Below are 20,100 nucleotides of genomic sequence, written 5' to 3'. Positions count from 1 at the left end.
CCAGACGCCAGGGACCTTGGCGTCACCGAAAAAGGTCAGAAACGAAATTTTTTTCGGAACGAGGTCAAATCGGGATTTAGTTTGCCTTAAGGGTCAGAACAGTAATTTTGTCCTACACCCGCAACTCCCTCACGAACCCTCAACGACGCCGCCAGTGACGCCGCCGCCGCCTGCTACCCCTCGTCGCCGGTCGGATCCTCTCCTCCGCCTCCAGATCCGGCCACCCCTGCCTCTTTCCCTCCGGATCCCCAACTCAGCAGCGCTAATCCTGCCAACAGCAAGGAGCAGCGACCTCCATGGCAATGGCGACCTGACTCGGACGCCATTGACGCCCGAGACAACAGCCGGAGCAAGGAGCAGCAACCCCAAGGCCTAGCCCCTCGCCCAAACATCAAGGTGAGCACCCATTTGCTGAACAAAGATTTGGTGTGTACCGTTGATGGAAACTGAATTCTTTTGTGCAGTGTACGTGTACTGCTATCTGCTAAGATATTAGTTGTATGAACTAGTACATGTGAGGATGGACGTAATTTGTTCAGTGTAGTATGTAGTACTGCTATGATTTTGGTTTTGCAAAAGTTTAGCCAATGAACTAACACTCTGTATCAACCCGCAGCAAAGCCCTCGCCGCCGACGCCGCCCGCGTGGAGCTAGAAGCGGGAGTGGAGGGGCCAAAACAGTCCCACGATGGAGTACGTCAACCCTCTCACGGGCTTCCGCGTCGACGGCCGCCGCCCCAACGAGGTCACGCCCCTCTCCTCCCTGTCTCGCCTTCCTCTGCTTCACGCTCGGCTGACTCTGATTCTTGGCGGCCGGTGTCTCGCAGATGCGGCAGCTCAAGGGCGAGGTCGGCGTTGTCTCCAGGGCCGACGGCTCGGCGCTCTTCGAGATGGGCAACACCAGGGTCATCGCCGCCGTCTACGGGCCCCGAGAGGTAGTCCATGTCCCTCGTCTTGCTCGCACAGAGCCTGTTGGACGCCAACTGTTCGATGCAGTGTCTGCTAGGGAGTAGCGAGAGTTCATGGTTCTTAGTTAAGTTTTGGAATCAAGATGATGTTTTTGAGACTGCAGATGACATGTTTGATGGAATGCCTATCAAGGGTTCTTTTCCCAAGTTCATGCAGCACGTTTCATGTACTGTCTATGAACGGATTTACTTTCTAGTTGGTGCGGTGCTAAGACAAACTACATGGAGCAACTTTTCTCAATGTGTGTGATGAAATGGCACAGTAGTCGTTCATGTTAGAGATGCTACGGCAGAATTGTATCCTTCTGGTGTTTTGATAGTGGCAACATGTTCTAGGAAAACTGTGCCAGTTGAACATGGGGAGTTATTCCACAGGGTCTAGGGATGCGGCTTTCCTTGTGTAGCTATGATATTGTTTTTTCATACCAGTCAGTATTCCTCAATATGAATGGCTAACAAATCCCAGCTTTAAACATAATGTTATGTCTGCTTGTTTCACTCATTCAGATCCAAAACAGGAGTCAGCACCAAAACAGTAAAGAGGCTTTGGTAAGTTTATTTGCCCAAGTGCACCGAGTATTAAAGCTTCTCTTGTTACGATGCGCTCTGAGAAATGTGTCTGCAGGTGCGTTGTGAGTATAGAATGGCAGAATTTAGCACTGGGGATCGAAGGAGAAAGCCAAAAGGTGACAGGTATGTTCCAGCTTGAGGAGGAAGAACTGATGAAAATAACTTAACCACTGACTATAGTGGATTCATTTATTATCAGTACATGCTTTCGACATGACAGGTTTTCATATCGTTATTTCCAGGCTTCTTTTTCTTCATGTTATGTTTCTTCTAATATTTCCGATGTCATTATCATTTTCTGTTGGGCTGTGTCTTATCTGTATTTCAGTGTGTGTGTGTGTGTGTGTGTGTGTGTGTGTGTGTGCGCGCGCTTATGGCCCATGTGGCCCATGTGGCCCATGTAACCCTGCAGCCTATATATGTGCTGCCCCCTTGTACAGGAAACCCTAACTCCAATAGAATACAATACCAGGCCATCTTTTTATCCCAGCCGCCACCCCTCTCTCCCCTGATTCTACATGGTATCAGAGCTTGGGTTCCCAATCCCAGCAGTGGTGATGGTGGTTGGCTGGTTGTGCTTGCTGGCGATTGTCTGAGAGGAGAAGGCTTGTGTGGAAGAAGGAGAGGTGGAATCCCAGATCTGAGGGGAGGAGGTAGTAGAGAGGTGAAAGTGGGGAGCGTGGTTGCTGGAGGTTGCTAGTGGTGTGATTCAAGATTGGAAAGATGGGGGACAACCAGGGGTTGGTAAAGGCGTTGGAGAAGCTAGCTGAGCTCATCACTGTCAAGGCAGAGGGTGTGGCTTCCCCAGGTGCGCTTGTTCCTCAGCCTGAGGTGATACAGAAAATAGAACTGATGCCAAATGAAATCAAGATGGAAGGGGTCACAAACTACCTAAGCTGGTCCAGAAGGGCATTGCTAATATTGAGGACAAAGGGGCTGGAAGGCTATGTCAGAGGGGAAGTAGATGAACCGGCGAACAGGGCAAGTGAATAGTGGAAGAAGTGGAGTGTCATTGACTCTCTGGTGGTGGCATGGCTGCTGAACTCCTTGACCCCATCCATTGCAGCAGCCGTGGAGACTCTTCCCCATGCAGCAGAGGTATGGAAAACCCTGGAAACATTGTACTCCGGGAAAGGGAACATAATGCTTATGGCGCAGATTGAGGATAGAGTAAATGAGCTAAAACAAGGGGATAAGTCGGTGATGGAGTATGTAGCAGAATTGCAGCATTTGTGGGCTGACTTAGACCACTATGATCCACTGGAGTTACCACATTCAGAATGTATAGTTGCTACTAAGAAGTGGGTAGAGCGTAGGAGAGTGATGAAATTCTTGAAGGGACTTAGCTCAGAATTTGAAGGAAGGCGTGCTGGGTTGTTTCATCAGCCAAAGCTCCCCTCGCTTGAGGAGGCAGTTGCAGCAATGGCACAGGAGGAGGTCAGGTTGAAGTTGACCAGGACTGGAGAAGCGAATGCATCTCGCTCAGCATTTACTGTTTCTGAATGGAAGGAGACAAGAGAGTGCTTCAACTGTGGAGAGAAAGGTCACATAAGCATCAATTGCACAGCACAACGCAGAGAAATACGTGGCAGGGGAAGAGGTTACAGCCGAGGTGGATACCGGGGAGTTAGAGGCAGAGGTAACTCGAGGGGTTCGAATTATTCCAGTGGCTTCAAAGCAAATTTGGCTAACTTGGCAACGCAAGAAGGGACGTCAACAACCTCTCAAGGGGAGTCGAAGAGTAGAAGCCAGGAGGACAACACCTTCGGGAACTTTGCCCACTTTGTCTACACAGGGGAAGGTAACTTTGCAAATGCATCTATATCCACACATGATTTCCTTCCAGATTGGATATTAGATTCTGGAGCATCCAAGCATGTTGCGGGTACCTCAACTGAGTTTGAATCATATACTCAGTACCCAATTACACATTGTGGAACAATACAAACTGCTGATGGCACCTCACAACCGATTAAAGGAGTTGGATCAGTTCAATGTACACCCACTATTAAATTATCTGATGTATTACATGTTTCAGCTTTTTCTGTGAACTTGCTTTCTCTAAGTGCTTTGATTGATCAGATAGATTGCCGAATAACTCTTGATAAGAAAATATGTTTGATTCAGGAGAGGATGACTGGAAGGAAACTTGGGACAGGAACCAGGCGTAGTGGATTGTGGTATATGGATCGTGATGTGTCTAGGTCTGGTGCTAGTCCTATTTTGGCTGTACTAGTTGGAGTAAGTGAGACAATGGCGATGATCCATCACTGTCGCATGGGGCATATGGCTTTTGATAAGATGAGTAAGATGTTTCCTGATGTAATGCGTGGAGTAGACAAGAGTAAGCTTGTGTGTGATGCATGTGAATATGCAAAGCACACAAGAATCTCATATTTGAGTAAGGGGCTAAGGAGTATATCCCCGTTTATGCTGATTCACTCTGATGTGTGGACATGTCCTGTTGTTTCTGTTAGTGGAATGAAATATTTTGTGACATTTATAGACTGCCACACTCGCATGACTTGGGTGTACCTCATGCGACATAAAGATGAGGTATTCCAATGTTTTCAGGAGTTTTATGCCTATGTGCGAAACCAATTCAATGTGCAGGTGCAGGTGATTAGATCTGACAATGGAACTGAATATGTAAACAAGCAATTTGGAGGTTTCCTGTCAGCACAAGGCATAATGCACCAAACATCATGTCCAGATACCCCTGCTCAGAATGGTGTTGCAGAAAGGAAAAACCGACACATTTTAGAAGTGGCTCGATCACTTATGTTCACCATGAATGTGCCAAAATTCTTGTGGAGTGAAGCTGTCATGACTGCAATGTTCCTGATCAACCGGATGCCTTCAAAAATGCTTGGTATGAAGTCCCCATGTGAGATGCTATTTGGGGAGAACAAATTCTCAGTTCCTCCGAAGTTATTTGGGTGCACCTGCTTCGTTAGAGATCACAGACCAGCAGTGGGAAAGCTGGATCCACGAGCTGTAAAATGCATGTTTGTTGGATATCCTGCAGGGCAGCGAGGCTATAAGTGTTGGAGTCCTGCTGAAAGGCGCACATTTGTAAGTATGGATGTCACCTTTCGAGAATCTGAGCCTTTCTATGGTGAGAAGACAGATCTCAGCACTTTATTCGAAGAACTTGACCACTCACAATCTATGCAGGGTGGTCAAGAGGGGGAGTGCAACTTGAGTGGTGAGTGCAGCACCAATGGCGACAAGGAGCAGCCAATACCAACCCCGAAAATAGTGGGATCCTTCATTCCAGTTGTAGTTGATGGGGCTGAACAGCAGAGGTGGCAGAGACCAAATGAGGAAAGGAATCCTCAGGTGTATACAAGAAGGAAGAGAGGTGTGGAGGAACAAGTGCATGAGGAGCAGTCAAAAGAAACTATGGAACAGGGGGAGCAGTCAGAAGAAACTCAAGCGACAGGAAGCTCATCTGAAGTGGAGTCATATGAAAATTCAAGTACTGAAGAAGCATCACCTAACCTGCCAATTGCTCTCAAGAAGGAAGTAGCAAGGAAAACTTTGAGCAAGGGCAATCTTGAGTATGACATCAGTAATTATGTCACCTATGAAGCCCTATCACCTTCATTTAGAGCATTTGTCGCATCACTTCAAGCCGTGATTGTTCCTAAAGACTGGAAAGAAGCAAGACAAGATCCAAAGTGGTGTGAAGCCATGAGGGAAGAGTTGGAGGCCCTGAGAAAGAACAAAACATGGGAGCTAGCAAATCTTCCATATGGGAAGAAGGCAGTCAGTTGTAAGTGGATCTTCACAGTGAAGCAGAATCCTGAGGGTAAGGTTGAGCGTTACAAGGCAAGACTGGTAGCCAGAGGGTACAGCCAAACGTATGGTATTGATTATGACGAAACATTCGCCCCAGTTGCAAAGATGAATACAGTGAGGATTCTAATCTCATGTGCAGCTAACTTTGGATGGCCACTACACCAACTTGATGTAAAAAATGCCTTTTTACATGGAGATCTACAAGAGGAAGTCTACATGGAAATTCCTCCTGGACTTTCTACACCTGGGACTGTTGGGAAGGTTTGTAGATTGAGAAAATCTCTCTATGGTTTGAAGCAATCGCCAAGGGCTTGGTTTGACCGGTTCAGGCAAGCAGTTTGCAGTATGGAGTATAAACAATGCAATGGAGATCACACTGTTTTCTATAAACATTCCAAACAACGATTACTATTCTTGCAGTATATGTGGATGACATCATAATAACGGGAGACAATGAAGAGGAGATTGGAAGACTAAAGAAATGCCTAGGCAAAGCATTTGAAGTTAAGGATCTTGGTCAGCTAAAATATTTTCTGGGTATCGAAGTTGCAAGATCAAAGAGGGGAATAGCCCTGTCTCAGCGGAAGTATACCTTAGAGCTCCTAAGTGATATGGGAATGCTTGGATGTAGAGCAGCCCCAACTCCCATTGAACAAAATCACAAATTGACAACACAGATGGGTGAACAAGTTAACAAAGCAAAATATCAACAATTGGTTGGCAAACTTCTGTACTTGTGTCACACTAGACCAGATATTACATATGCAGTAAGTGTAGTAAGTAGATATATGCATGACCCCAGAAGTGGACACCTTGATGCAGTCTATAGAATCATGAGGTATCTAAAGGGCAGCCCTGGTATGGGACTCTGGTTCAAGAGTAATGGCCATTTGAATGTTGACGGTTATAGCGATGCTGATTGGGCTAGCTGTCTTGATGATAGACGATCAACCTCTGGCTATTGTGTGTTTGTTGGTGGAAATTTGGTATCATGGAGAAGCAAAAAACAACCGGTGGTGTCAAAATCAACTGCAGAAGCTGAGTATAGGGCAATGTCTCAAGGGCTGAGTGAGATGTTATGGGTAAGAGGCCTTCTGCTTGAGCTGAAAGTGCTCAGACAAGATCCTCTGAATGTGTGGTGTGACAACAAATCTGCAATCAGCATTGCTAATAATCCAGTGCAACATGACAGAACAAAACATGTGGAGATAGACAGATTCTTTATCAAAGAGAAACTAGATGCAGGAATCATCAAGATAACTCATGTGAGCTCTGGACAACAAATCGCCGATTGTTTGACAAAAGGTTTGGGAACCAGGGAGAACAATCTTGCTTGTGACAAGATGGGCATGATAGATATCTATCATCCCTCTTGAGGGGGAGTGTTGGGCTGTGTCTTATCTGTATTTCAGTGTGTGTGTGTGTGTGCTCGCGCGCTTATGGCCCATGTGGCCCATGTGGCCCATGTAACCCTGCAGCCTATATATGTGCTGCCCCCTTGTACAGGAAACCCTAACTCCAATAGAATACAATACCAGGCCATCTTTCTATCCCAGCCGCCACCCCTCTCTCCCCTGATTCTACATTTTCTGTATTGGGGATTGTACTTTTGAATTATGTCTGATTTTTTCTTAATGGGGATCATGTTGAGAGCTTTTTGGGCCGGTAACGTCACCAAATATTGCAATGCTATTAAAGTAGAAGTTCAGGAATTTCCTCGTGTGAAATAAAACAGACAGTGCTAATGTATAGCTTAGTTTATTCATGTCAGTATTTTCATTATTGTTGTCTGTGTTGGGGACTGTTATTTTTGAATTGTGTCCGAGTTGTTCTTAAAGGGGAAAGGTCCTCAAAACTAAGGGTGGGTGTCATCTCAAGAGCTTTTTGGGCCAGTAATGTGACCAAATGTTGCAATGGAATTAAAGTAGAAGTTCAGAAACTTTCTCATGTGAAAATAAAACAGACAGTGTAATGTATAGCTTAGTTGATTCATGTCAGTTGTAATCTACTTAATTTTTCAACAACTATATAGTAATATGGTGAATCTATAACTTTGTGACAGGCGATCAACAGAAATTTCTCTTGTTATTCGACAAACAATGGAGGCAAGCATATTAACACATTTAATGCCACACTCACAGGTGAGTCATCTAACAAGTAGAGCTGCAAGAAACCTCTATCCTAAATTATAAACAGGACCCACTTTGAATGCTTACTGTGTTTATTTATAGATTGACATATTTGTCCAAGTTCTTCAAGCTGATGGTGGTAAGTGCACTGTCTTTGAATATTTCAGATCCATCTCTAATCTACATGCACTTCTATAACTACTAGATACTAGTAAAATGCCCGTGCGTTGCTACGGGCTGCAATGCTTATAACATGTCGGTGCGTGGTCGACCATTTTTCGGATATAGGACAATGGGCATGTGTTGCAACAGGGTATATATTTTCTTAAAGCTCAACACTAACCGTGTCTAACATAGTTATAGGAACCTCGTGCACATTAGACAACATGTCTTGCACATTAGTAAAATGCCCACGAAATGTTCTGTAGATGAAAAGAACACTCACATATTTTGTCCCTCATATTTTATTCTGAGTTCATGGATAAATGTGCCAAACAAAGACACTATTGCATTTGCGGCGTGCTGCCAAATTCTTAAGAAATGTTATAATTCCATGGTCTTTATTCTTCATTGTCGATAGTGTCAGCTCTGCTGGAAGGATCAACCATTAATATACACAAATATTATGAATAACATAATCTTAAACCTAAGGTATTACTTCCAGAAACAAATCAATGATTTTAGAAATGCAGGATTTGTCCAGCCTGGGAACCAAACAACGACTTCAACCAAAGCATGGGTGAAAAAAATGAAAGGAAGACGAGGTAGACAACAGCATTGACTGCGGCACCAGCTAGACTCAGGGAAGTGACGGGAGGCGAGGGGATAGGGGAAAGGGAGGACATGCGCCTCTCACACCGAAGCAATATGCCACAGAAGACACTTGGTGATCCCATTGATCCATACCACATCCTGTGTGAGGTTAAATAGTACCACTTTCTCTGTAAAATCTGCATGACCAAAAAAAATTCCAGTCAACAGGATTTGGCATGACCAAACATAATAGTTCGGATCAACAATAAGAGGCGAATCATGAATAGAAGCATAACACCTGTGTACCAGAACCATTCTTCTAGACATGTAATCAGTAAAATTTCCAGCTCAACTAAATACTAAGAAAAGATAACCAAACAAACTCAAAAATTAAAATTGAAATGAAGTCATTGGCATCAACTGCAGGATTCACCTACAATAGCTTAAAAAAATGCTGTGTAGCTCAAATTTTCAGCACAACAACACATTCTCCACAATAGCATCGAATTTCCGCATCTTATTTGGAAAATAATGAACAACATAAACAAGAGATTGAGAGGGGAAGATATTTCATCATCGTTACCTTGTGGTTACTGACGGATAGAGCAGCACGTTGCATAGGAGATCAGAGCGTGCTGCAGGGAGGAGGACCGTGGCACAAATGAGATCGAGGCGGAGCTCGAACTCGAAGGACGCTTCAGAACACCTGGCATAACATCATAAACATTTTCAGAGACTGGAGATGCTGCTGGCACTCGAGATTCATTTTTCACAACAGCATCTGAATCCTCCAACTCCAGTAACACATTGCACGAGTGGAAATCCTAAATCGATGCCTACTTATTCATGTCTCCAGTCCGAACTAAGAGTAATCTAGGTTACACACGCAGTGTAACGTGTCCAGTTAGGAAAATTTGGAAAGGTTAGGAATTTTTTATTGTGAGAGTAAAAAAATCAACGTGAGGAGATATGGTGGTGGGATGTGAGACAAAAATAAACCGAACGAAAATAAACCAGACAAAATATAGCCAGATGAAAAAAAATCATGGATGCAATCCTACCAACTCCTTTATTAGGAGTAGAGATCAGCAAAAGGCAAAATATATTGTGCCAGGGTGATATGGAAGCGAAGGAAACAAAAGGTTCCCTAACGAAGGGGCAGAATATTTTACCTGAGAAACATAACCACAAAGGATTGCACATAGAACCAAAGTGATGAACCTGACGTCTCCTGCTTCTGTAAAGGCCCAAAATAGCCCTCCAAAGCCGAACAGAAGAGGAACGTTTGCAGCATATTGTGTCACTGCCCAACTGCACAGCAGGTCACACTCTGAAATGTTTCGTTTCTAAATACACGTATGCAAGCATTTAGAATGTTACTACTACTCGGCACTGGAAACGAGCAGTACCTGCCAACAATGTTGACGACAGATTCTTTCTTGTTCTTATCAGCGCCAGTATCTGAATCATAAACGTCATTGCTGCTAGTGTAAAAATACAATACGTTCAGAGCAGGGAAATCAATGGTTGAACACTGCTATTGATATCAACATCGATTTACTTGTCAGAGTGTATGTTGTAGTAATATTTTTATGCATGTGAGTTTTACCTCAGATTGAGCCAGGTGATCACAAGGATAGCAGCAGCCAAGAGGCCAAAGTAGCGTCTGGCAAAGAACAGCCCCGCATGGTTATAAGCAGCAGCAGTGCCTACCTGCAAGTGCAAGCAACCGTCAATGCAAATGTGTAAGGTGATCGTAGTTGCAAACCACCAAATACTGCGATCAATACTCATTCTGATTTGCATGCCAGCACACTAACAGGTTATGCAATTCTGAATTGCAGAGCGAAGCATTGGCAAGGGCAATGGGGAGGGAAGAATTTGGGGAACTCACGGTGAGTGGCACGAGCGCCACGGAGTAGATGGGCAGCTTGGCCGCTCTCCAGAGCAGCGTCGCGCGTGAGAGCTCGCCGGCGTCCCCGTCTCCGCCGGACGCCGCTGCGGCCGAGCACCGCACTCGCCGTAGCGCGCGACGCCTTCTCGCGGCCTCTACAGAGACGGCGACGCTGCCACGGGGAGAGGAAGGCGCGTGAGGGGAGACGAGGAGAGGCGCGAGTGCAATGCCGGCGAGCGGCATCGGCTCGGAGGCGTTGGCTGGGGGAGCTTAGCTTTGTTCAGGAGCGGCACTCCATCTCCGTCGGCAGCTGGGAGCGCGGGTGCATGGATAAGGCTGAGGGGAACGGAGACGTCGACGCGCGGCAGGCCGTGGGCGGGCGGGCGAAGCGAGAAAGGTTTTTCTTGAGTTTTGTTTTAGCTCGTCACGTAGCGCGACCTCCTCATTGCCTGCTGCCACCCCGCGCTACCGCCTCCGTGCGCAGGTTCCGCTCGTGGAACGTGACGAGCGCATGGCCTACCTTCACGGCGGCCTGGTCCTCCCCACTATCGTGAAGCTGGCACGCATCGCCGCTGCAATTGCCCAGGATGGCGGATGAAGATCCTGCTGCAGCGACGTGGGTGAGGGATGCAGCCGAGGATGGAGGGATGATTTCCGTGGCTAACCCCTCTCTATAACAACCACCTTTTTTTGCGAGGATATAACAATCACTTAGAAAAGGCAAAGATCAATGCATTAGGATAATTAGGATTTGTAATTGATTGTCATAAAACTAAATTTTATTAATCGATAACGTGCTATCCGTCCCTGCCCGTTTATAACGTGTCTAGTTAGGAAACTTTGAAAAAGTTAGGAAAGTTTTTATTGTGAGGGTAAAAAAATCAACGTGAGGAGATATGATGGTGGGGTGTGAGACGAAAATAAACCGGACGAAAATAAACCAGGCGAAATATAACCAGACGAAAATAAACCGTGGACGCAATCCTACCAACTCAGACATTAGGAGTAGAGATTTGTAGAACCTACTTCATTTCCTTGCCAAACCAAAGGCACACGACACAAGCCTACTTTTTTGTCCAGAGGCTGTGTAAATATTTTACTTAATAAACATGCATTTTCTTGTTTCCATTACCCAGTCCCGCTATGGCATAGTGTTATTTTTGTCTATTTCGAAACGATTGTAGCATTAGTGGTAGTAAATATGAACAAGTTTCTATCTTGATCATGACTGTGTGTCTAACAGGAACCAGGTCTGCATGCATCAATGCTGCAACTCTAGCACTTGCAGATGCTGGGATTCCAATGCGAGACATAGTCACTTCTTGCAGTGCTGGGTATCTGTGTTCTACTCCTTTGCTTGGTAGGGGGCCTATTTTCTGTTCTCACATCTATGACAAAGCAAAGAATCATCTCAGACAAAGAGGCCCTTAACCATTCTAATATGTTATTTCAGATCTGAATTATATAGAAGACAGCGCTGGAGGCGCGGATGTCACAGTTGGCATTCTTGCAAAGATGGACAAAGTGACTCTTCTGCAGGTTACAGAACGATCATAAACTTTGATTGCTCCAAATTTCAGGGTCTCCCTAGCCCGTGCCTCATCTGCAGCACAAACTTTCTGATGCGAGTTGCGACACATTTCCTATGTGCTTAGTTTGCTGCACGACATCATTCATTCACAGTAACACTAATGCTCAAAAGGTGACTTTCAGATGGACGCGAAACTACCAATGGATACATTTGAGACTGTGATGGACCTTGCAACTGAAGGGTGCAAAGCGATCGCAACCTACATCCGAGAGGTTAAGAACTGTTCCTTATTCTCGGCCGCCCTTGCTCAATTACATCTTCCCCAAACTTGTCATCCTACCATTGGACACACTGAAACCATATTGTTGTGTACACCAATGATTTTCCCATTGTATGAAACCTGAATGCTGGTTGGTTGTGTTGTGATGCTGAAATAGGTGCTATTGGAGAACACGAAGCAGCTGGAGTGTCAGCGAGGCTAGTTAAACCTAGCAGGTGGAGGCTATTGAACGAGAGCCTGTGGCACTTGAAGGCGGGTCTGTTGTGTAACGCTGATTGATGGCTTATCTGCCTAGCAGAGCTAGCATTGAGAGAAAAAATGACACTGAACCTGTCAAAGATAGCTGGACCATCATTTTCCCTCCTAATGTATGCTGTAGCGCGCAGGAGATGACATCTTGATTATGTGAAACTTTGATGTTGAACTTGATATCCATGTTGTACTTTTGAAAATGTTTTAACATGCTGCAAATTTAACTTAAATACCAGGCGAAGTATGGTACATACATCCCCAGGTTGACATGTTGTGAAAGCATTTCTACTTCCTCCGTCTAGGTGTATAAGTCACTTTACGAAAACCAAATACGTCCAAAACACTTAGGTGCGGTGCATTAGTTCTTACCTCGTTTATTGTTTTTGACATGAATAAAGGAATCAACCAATAAGAGAGGTGGAGTGTGTATGCTTTCAATGGCTTGCAGCGGCCAGTTCATTACATGCAGTGCTATTAATTAGCAAATAAACATTAAATTCTTTTGTTTTTTTTCCTTCGCCTTGGTTGCGGTGCACAACCTAAAATGACTTATGTACCTAGACGGAGGAAATACCTCATTTATGATGGATGGTGAAAAATTGTTTGACTGAAAAACTCTTAGAAAGCATATGTATGCTACTGTCATTCTGCCTGCATTATCACCAAATGGCAACGCAGCTCCAGCACACCATTTTGCTGGCTGTAGTCAAATAGTACCTCCATTTTTTTATGTACTCTCCGCATATTAGTTTTGACTTAAGTCAAACCTTATAAAGTGCGATCAAGTTTGTAGAAAACAATATGAACATTTACAGTAACAATATACTGAACTGATGATATGGACACAAAGGGAACAACAAGCACAGTATGAAACCGGCACGCAGCCGCCGAATTAGTTTTGGGCTGAGGCTGCTTGATTCCCGACAGGAAACACCGACATTGTAGCGTTGTTCTCCTGGCCCGTGGCATCCACGCTAGCGTGTCGCGTGAACTCCTCAGGCGTCATGTGTGTGCCATGGCAAGCACACATGATCTTCACTTTGTTTCTGCCGAAGTTGTATGTTACGCCCAATATGGTCATGCCATTTGGTTCAGTCCCGGTTGTGGATACCCAGGGAAGATCAGGGTATGATCCGGACCCTCCGAATTTGATGTTCGGGGCGATGCCCGGTCTTATACCAGAGCCCGAGCCCATGAGAGGCAATACCTTCTCGACAACCTTACCATCCTCCAAAAGAGCAGAGGAGGACGTGCCAGCCTGTGCAGTTCATATAGAAGAGAAAGGGAAACGATAACGTTTCCAAATTTTAAACGAACAAAAGGTATATCTGTGCGCACAAGAAGCTCAATGAGGAATTACTTTTCAACCATGTTCATTTTACCTTGCTAGATTACAGGAAAGCACTTGCATATCAAGAAGTGACTATACTGCTCACATATACTCCCTCCGAACCATAGTAAATGTCGAAGTGTTGAACTGAGGTTGAACTAACCTTAGTTCAAAACTGCGACACTTATTTTGGATCGGAGGGAGTAGTAATTAAAGTGGTTCTGAATTAGATGAGCTAACTACACACCTCCAGATTGCTTCCATCATACCAAACTGAAGGAGAAACTAATAAACAAGGAAGTTTGGGACTGGACAGTAGACTAAAACTCTTCATTGAAATATCCAGACCAAGTATTTCAACTCAGTGTTCTTACCTAACCTAACAAATCCAGATGTCATTTAGAGAGGTAGACACATATATGAGTCATTTTATGGCATATATTAGATTACCGTAGCAACAGAACCTTTTCCTCTTTATTTGCACATAAGTAGAGTATTACGAGGTGAACTAACCTTGAGGTTTCTTTCCATCATCAGCTTGTTTGACTCCTGCTCATTCGGCTTGCTTTGCAGCAAAGGAAGAAATAGCCTGAGGCGGAGTACCAAATGCCCATGAAGAGCTCGTTTCAAGTATTGGTAGCTGACCTGTTGGGTAACCAAAAGAAACCTGGGAGGCACCACCCATCGTCTGGATAGCTAGTCCATTGTGTACGGGTGGCCTCAATTGCACTATATACATTGGAGGAAAATTGGGTGCATTAGTTATGCCCAGGGGTGCTGAAACCTGAGTCTGGCCTTGATATTGCGCAGTCACTACATTCGATGCTTGTAAGGGATTTCTATGCGGCAACTTTCCAGAGCTAGATTCACTACCTGAAAAGCTCGGTTGCCTCTTTCCTTGAATCCACCTGTAGCATCATCACTGGATCTCTTTATATCAGATCCTCTGTTTACCAAAGAGCCATTGTCACTGTCTTCACGCTGTGCAACCAACCAAGAGTTTGAGCCTTCTGCTTCCGAGTCCGCAACATCCTCATTTTCACCGTTGAACCATCATCTGTGCTAATTGAAATTGGTGCATTTTTCACACCTCCTTCAGAGCTCTTACTGAATGCGTCAGGCTAGTCAACAGCAGAATGATGCTTCTTCTGAAAACTTGTCTCTTCAGAAAGCATCTTTCTTTTACTTGAGACTGGCATGTTTTCCTCAGAATTATTTCCAATATTATTTGGAGTCCGCCCCTCTTGATACTGGGGAAGCTGAGATTGGTGGGCCATTAGTTCACTGGATCCATCTGCCACTGGAGCAGAGGAGCCCCCATATTGTCCCCAGAAGTTCCCAAACGGCGGGGTAGCAGGGCTCTGCCTCTTCTTGCTACTGTGTTACTGGTTCTCAGCAGTTGCTTGATAGTAATGCGCAAAAGGAGCGTCGGGAGGTTGCGAGACACCTTTGCTACTGCTCTCTTCCACTTGAGGTTCCGCCTTAGGCTCTAGAGAAGCATATCTTGCCTTAGATTTCCCAGAAGACCCACCACCCAAAGAGAGGCCTAAACTAAGCTCAAGGCCATCCTCCATTTCTAGTTTCTGGTGATTGTATGGTTAAAACCTGATTCTTTAGCATATAACACCAGACTGCCTCGAGTTATAATTATCCCATTTAAGCAGTCATTTGCAATGTAACAATATTATAGTAAGGGTATGCTATCATGTCTGTCCATGACAATAAATAAGTAAGTGTATGTAGAAGTATACAAACATAGCAATCCATCATAAGAACATATGCTAAACGACTATGAAGCACCAATATAGCCAGGTCTGGCATGTCTATTACAATACACATCCGATACGCTAGATACACGTATCCCTAGAGTGACACGGGTAGACGATACAGCCATCGGCACGCTGCCGGCATGTCAGGACACGATAAGCCCAGTAGATGCCCACTCCTAAACCAACCAGCCAGCTCTCACTACTAGGGAAAACACTAGTAGTAGCGCGAGTTTTGAGGCTAGCAGCAGCGCGGGTGGACCCGCTACTAATAAGTCGCTACAACTAACTCATAGTAGTAGCGCGACCCTTACCCGCGCTACTACTATTTACGATATCAGCAGCGCTTTTTAAGAACGCGCTACTATTACCTAGCTGTAGCGATTTCGCCATCCCTCGCTACTGCTATATCTTTCATTATTTTCCCATTACCCCTTTCCCTTTCAGATACTAGATACTAGGTACTGCTAGTAGATATCAAATTCATAAGCCATTACTAGGTAGTACTCCCTTCGTTCCAAATTACTCGTCGTGGTTTTAGTTCAAACCACGACGAGTAATTTGGAACGAAGGGAGTACTAGATAACAATTTCATGCATAGTCAACATGCATCCTCAAGCAGTACAAGGTCATATCAACGGCCATCATCATATGTAGTTCTAGATGATATCGACGACGATCATCATATGTAGTTCTAGATGATATAGCCACACACACATATGTAGTTCTAGATGATATCAAAGACAATCATCATCCTTAAGCCTGGGCGGTTGGTGTTCCTGATAGTAATTAGGATGGCCTGTCCAACACGAAGATTTTTGCCATCGAGGAATTTCTTCCACCCAACCGAGTTTAAGTGTGTGCGACCGCCCGTGTCCACGCGGTAAGTGCAGGTTGTGACGGAGCCCCTTGCAGTAAGGCGTAGTCCAGCCGAGCCTTCTTCGTCAGGCTCGATACCATAACTCACAGATATGCTCTTTCCCAATTTCTGAATAAAAAAAACATATCAATTAATAAATAGCCTCGCAAATAAGTACATATGGATTATCTACACTATTAATAGTTTCGTTAGATTCTACACTAATAAGCATGTGATCAAACTCTACACTAAAACATATCATCGATTAGATTCCACACAACATACCATATCATTGGACTGTACACTAAGTAATTCATCGGATAATTTGCATTTGTAAGTATAACATACCATATCATGTCGATCAACCATGGTATTTGTCAAGCGAGTCACGAATGGCACCCCGACAAAGTCAGCACGTGGCGGAATTATGTCCCACAGATTGGACACCTCCTCCTCACTTAGCCTTGTTCTTTGAGCTACGATGGCTTCATGAAGTGGGTCCTCATCATCTTCATCGAGTGGGTCCTCATTATCTTCATCATCTTCGTCATCTTCATCATCTTCCACCAGATTGAGATAAATGACAGCTAGCTTGGGTCTTTCTGCTCGGAAGGAGAAGCTGATTAACTCACCACCAATAAGACGCATGGGAGCGACGAAACGGGCCCATCCATCTCCTCCAATCTGCGACATATTGCGTCCTTTCTCGACCTCCATAGTGTACGCCCCCCCAGGAGCCTCAAATATCACAGTGTCTCCCGTCAGCTTGTTGAATTTCAACTTCACATTGCATGGGACGATCTGTGTAAAATAAGCAAAATGACACAATGCAGTAATGCCAACACTAAAAACAAAATAGTTATTACATTTCATCTAATTTCTTACCGCCGCATGACGAAAACTCGGCTAGAAGTAGATGCCGAACAACTTGCCAGTTGCAAGGCTGCTGGCGCATCTTGACTTGCACAGTCGACATAGTGGTGGTGGTGGTGGCGCCATTTTCCCTAAAGCAATATGAGCAAAGGATTAACGATCAACTAAATCAAAATGTTCTAAGTCAACTAAATCAACTAGCCTACTAAATCAACTAAATTAAAATGTTCTAAATCAACTAAATCAACTAGCCTACTAAATCAACTAAATCAAAATGTTCTAAGTCAAGTAAATCAACTAGCTTACTAAATCAACTAAATCATATCAACTAAATCAAAGTGTTGCATATGAACTAGCCTACTAAATCAACTAAATCAAAATGTTCTAAGTCAACTAAATCAACTAGCCTACTAAATCAACTAAATCAACTAAATCAACTAGCCTACTAAATCAACTAAATCAAAATGTTCTAAATCAATTAAATGAACTAGCCTACTAAAGCAACTAAATCAAAATGTTCTAAGTCCACTAAATGAACTAGCCTATTAAATCAACTAAATCAAAATGTTCTAAGTCAACTAAATCAACTAGCCTACTAAATCAACTAAATCATATCAACTAAATCAAAATGTTGCATATGAACTAGCCTAGCTACTAAATCAAAATGTAGCGGGCAGGAGGGAGAAGGAGGGGCGACTCGAGGAGGGAGAAGAGAGTAGGATGGAGGAGGAAGGTGGAGCGAGGAGGGGCCGGCCGGCGCGGCCAGTGGAGGGAGGACGGAGGAGGAAGGCGGAGCGAGGAGGGGCCGGCCAACGGCGAGTGGAGAGGAAGGACGGAGGAGGAGGCCGGTACCGAGTCCAGCAAGGAGGAGGAGGTGACGGCGGCGCAGACGGAAGAGGGGTGACGGGGGTGGACCAGCGCGGGGGATTGAGAGGGGATCCAGTGAGCTAGTGTGTGACTGTGTGAGTGGATCGGATAGAGGAGATGGGGCTAAATTTTTGTAGTAAATTTAGCAGTAGCGCTTATTGGAGAAATGCGCTGCTACTATGCTACGTAGCAGTAGCGCCCGTCGTTATAACACGTTGCTGCTATAACTAGCCTCGTGGCGGCCTCGTGAGAATTATAGCAGTAGCGCGTCTTTGAGCGGGCGCGCTACTGCTATATTTGTTTCAGCAGCGAGTTACTCCTGAGCACGCTACTGCTAATTAGCAGCAGCGCCTTATTTTAAAGCGCGCTGATAAGATTCTGTGTATAGGCTTTTCCCTAGTAGTGTCTCTCTCTCTCTCCCTCTTTATTCGCTCAATTGACCAGGGCAGTAGATTGGATCAAGAGCAACTGGGCGACAACACGAGCACGCCTCCGCATGGATTCGTCTTGCTGCGGTCTAGAGTCACCACTATACTTTGTTGTATAATGCTCCTCCTGATCTACTGATGTTGCTGCTGTGTTGGCTAGGGAGTAACACAACGACATGGCATCTGGAGGCAGTGGCATCCCAGGCAGCCAATCTTTAGTTGGTGAGAGTATATTAAACAATAGTATCAGTGTTGATATTGAAGAAACTGGGGCTGGTGTTGTCAATCAAAAATATCCTCTAAGGGCTCATGCTACAACTTAAAAGTACCATGATGATTGAGGAAATCGATGATAATTCAGTACTCAAAGCCTCGAAAAAGAGGCATGAAAGCAACACATGGGGCAGTATTTTGATCTCTCACGCATCCGGTTTTTCTGTTTTTATTACATGGCACTTCATTAATTATGTATACATACTTGCCGTATGGCTGTTTCTAGACATTGCTACATCCCATGTCCTTGTATCCATGTCACCATATCAGTGTACCATAGCTAAACCACTGTGTTTCAGACTATTTTGGGCTGCTCGACGGCACATAAATGGTACATGGTGACACAAAATGTTCTAATCGGTTACACGAAAGACATCTGAACCATAGCCTAGATATATGTCTGTCTACAGTAACTATTAGGAATTCAGAATCAGCCCTCTTTTGAAGCCAGAACTGTTCTTATTTGACTCGAATCTGTAACACCCACGATGCGGCTATATCTCCCACGTGTCGAAGCACGACTTAGAGGCATAACTGCATAGTAGTTTTGTCGCAAGAAGGGTCATCTTCACACAATCCCATGTAATGAACAAGACTGGGATAAAGAGAGTTGGCTTACAATCGCCACTTCACACAATACATAAATTAAGAGCATACATCATTCAAATACACTCATAGACCGGCTACGGTCAAGTTCAAATGAAAAGAAGACAACCCCAAATGCTAGATCCCCGATCGTCCCGACTGGGCTCCTCTACTGATCATCTGGAAACGATACATAGTAACGACCAAGGGCCTCATCAAATTTCCACTTCAGCTCAGTTGCGCCATTTGCGCCAGTATCCTCGGCACCTGCATCTGTTTTGGTAGAATCTGTGAGCCACGGGGACTCAGCAATCTCACACCCGCGAGATCAAGACTATTTAAGCTCATAGGTAGGAAAGGTGTAATATGGTGAAGCTGCGGCAAGCACTAAGCATATATGGTGGCTAACATACGCAAGTGAGAGCGAGAAAAGAAGCAACGCATCGGTCGAGAAGCTAGAAGCGATCAAGAAGTGATCCTAAAACTACTTACGTCAAGCATAACTCAAACCGTGTTCACTTCCCGGACTCCGCCGAGAAGAGACCATCACGGCTACACACACAGTTGATGCATTTTAAAGAGGTCAAGTGTCAAGTTATCTACAACCGGACATTAACAAATTCCCATCTGCCTCATAACCGCGGGCACGACTTTCGAAAGATTATATACCCTGCAGGGGTGTCCCAACTCAGCCCATCACAAGCTCTCACGGCCAACGAAGGAATAGACCTTCTCCCGGGAAGACCCGATCAGTCTCGGAATCCCGGTTCGCAAAACATTTCGACAATGGTAAAACAAGACCAGCAAAGCCGCCCGATGTGCCGACAAATCCCGATAGGAGTCGCACGTATCTCGTTCTCAGGGCACACCGGATGGGTCAGCCTACGTGTAAAACCAGCCCTCGAGTTGCCCCGAGGTGGCCCCGCAGTCTGCCCGTTT

General features: G+C 44.9%; 2 protein-coding genes and 1 pseudogene across 3 annotated transcripts; 1 reads left to right on the top strand and 2 right to left on the bottom strand.

The window, feature by feature from the left end:
- Positions 1–119: 119 nt before the first annotated feature.
- LOC119336149 (exosome complex component RRP41 homolog) lies at positions 120–12,429 on the top strand. The gene is made up of 11 exons (XM_037608161.1): positions 120–396; positions 617–744; positions 827–934; positions 1,475–1,516; positions 1,593–1,660; positions 7,404–7,482; positions 7,573–7,609; positions 11,361–11,477; positions 11,571–11,656; positions 11,831–11,920; positions 12,086–12,429. The coding sequence occupies exons 2-11, from the start codon at positions 688–690 to the stop codon at positions 12,128–12,130; spliced, it is 729 nt and encodes a 242-aa protein (XP_037464058.1). The 5' UTR covers positions 120–396; positions 617–687; the 3' UTR covers positions 12,131–12,429.
- LOC119336150 (2-carboxy-1,4-naphthoquinone phytyltransferase, chloroplastic-like) lies at positions 8,134–10,513 on the bottom strand. 2 transcript variants are annotated; one of them, XM_037608162.1, is made up of 6 exons: positions 10,118–10,513; positions 9,833–9,936; positions 9,633–9,707; positions 9,396–9,534; positions 8,807–8,929; positions 8,134–8,420 (listed from the first exon to the last, which is right to left on the bottom strand). In XM_037608162.1, exons 1-5 carry the CDS (start codon positions 10,358–10,360, stop codon positions 8,921–8,923), a joined length of 570 nt encoding a protein of 189 aa, XP_037464059.1. In that variant the 5' UTR covers positions 10,361–10,513; the 3' UTR covers positions 8,134–8,420; positions 8,807–8,920. The 2 variants fall into 2 exon arrangements, with proteins under 2 accessions (XP_037464059.1, XP_037464060.1); XM_037608163.1 differs by having other exon boundaries at positions 9,633–9,704; positions 10,118–10,511.
- A 570-nt stretch (positions 12,430–12,999) lies between the features above and the next one.
- Positions 13,000–15,103, bottom strand: LOC119341394 (annotated as a pseudogene).
- Positions 15,104–20,100: the final 4,997 nt, after the last annotated feature.

Source organism: Triticum dicoccoides, chromosome 7B, assembly GCF_002162155.2.
Source record: "Triticum dicoccoides isolate Atlit2015 ecotype Zavitan chromosome 7B, WEW_v2.0, whole genome shotgun sequence".
In the NCBI taxonomy this organism is placed as follows: domain Eukaryota; kingdom Viridiplantae; phylum Streptophyta; class Magnoliopsida; order Poales; family Poaceae; genus Triticum; species Triticum dicoccoides.
Note: the sequence above shows the minus strand (reverse complement) of the source record. Positions and strands in the feature narration are given on the sequence as shown.

Excerpts from the sequence above, each read along its gene's own strand:
- LOC119336149 (XM_037608161.1), top strand. The coding sequence starts at position 688 with ATGGAGTACGTCAACCCTCTCACGGGCTTCCGCGTCGACGGCCGCCGC. Across the intron at positions 1,661-7,403 it reads AGAAAGCCAAAAGGTGACAG|GCGATCAACAGAAATTTCTC; the intron begins GTATGTTCCAGC and ends ACTTTGTGACAG. Across the intron at positions 11,921-12,085 it reads TCGCAACCTACATCCGAGAG|GTGCTATTGGAGAACACGAA; the intron begins GTTAAGAACTGT and ends ATGCTGAAATAG.
- LOC119336150 (XM_037608162.1), bottom strand. The coding sequence starts at position 10,360 with ATGCCGCTCGCCGGCATTGCACTCGCGCCTCTCCTCGTCTCCCCTCAC. Across the intron at positions 9,937-10,117 it reads TGGCGCTCGTGCCACTCACC|GTAGGCACTGCTGCTGCTTA; the intron begins GTGAGTTCCCCA and ends TTGCACTTGCAG. Across the intron at positions 9,708-9,832 it reads ATCACCTGGCTCAATCTGAG|CAGCAATGACGTTTATGATT; the intron begins GTAAAACTCACA and ends TTTTTACACTAG.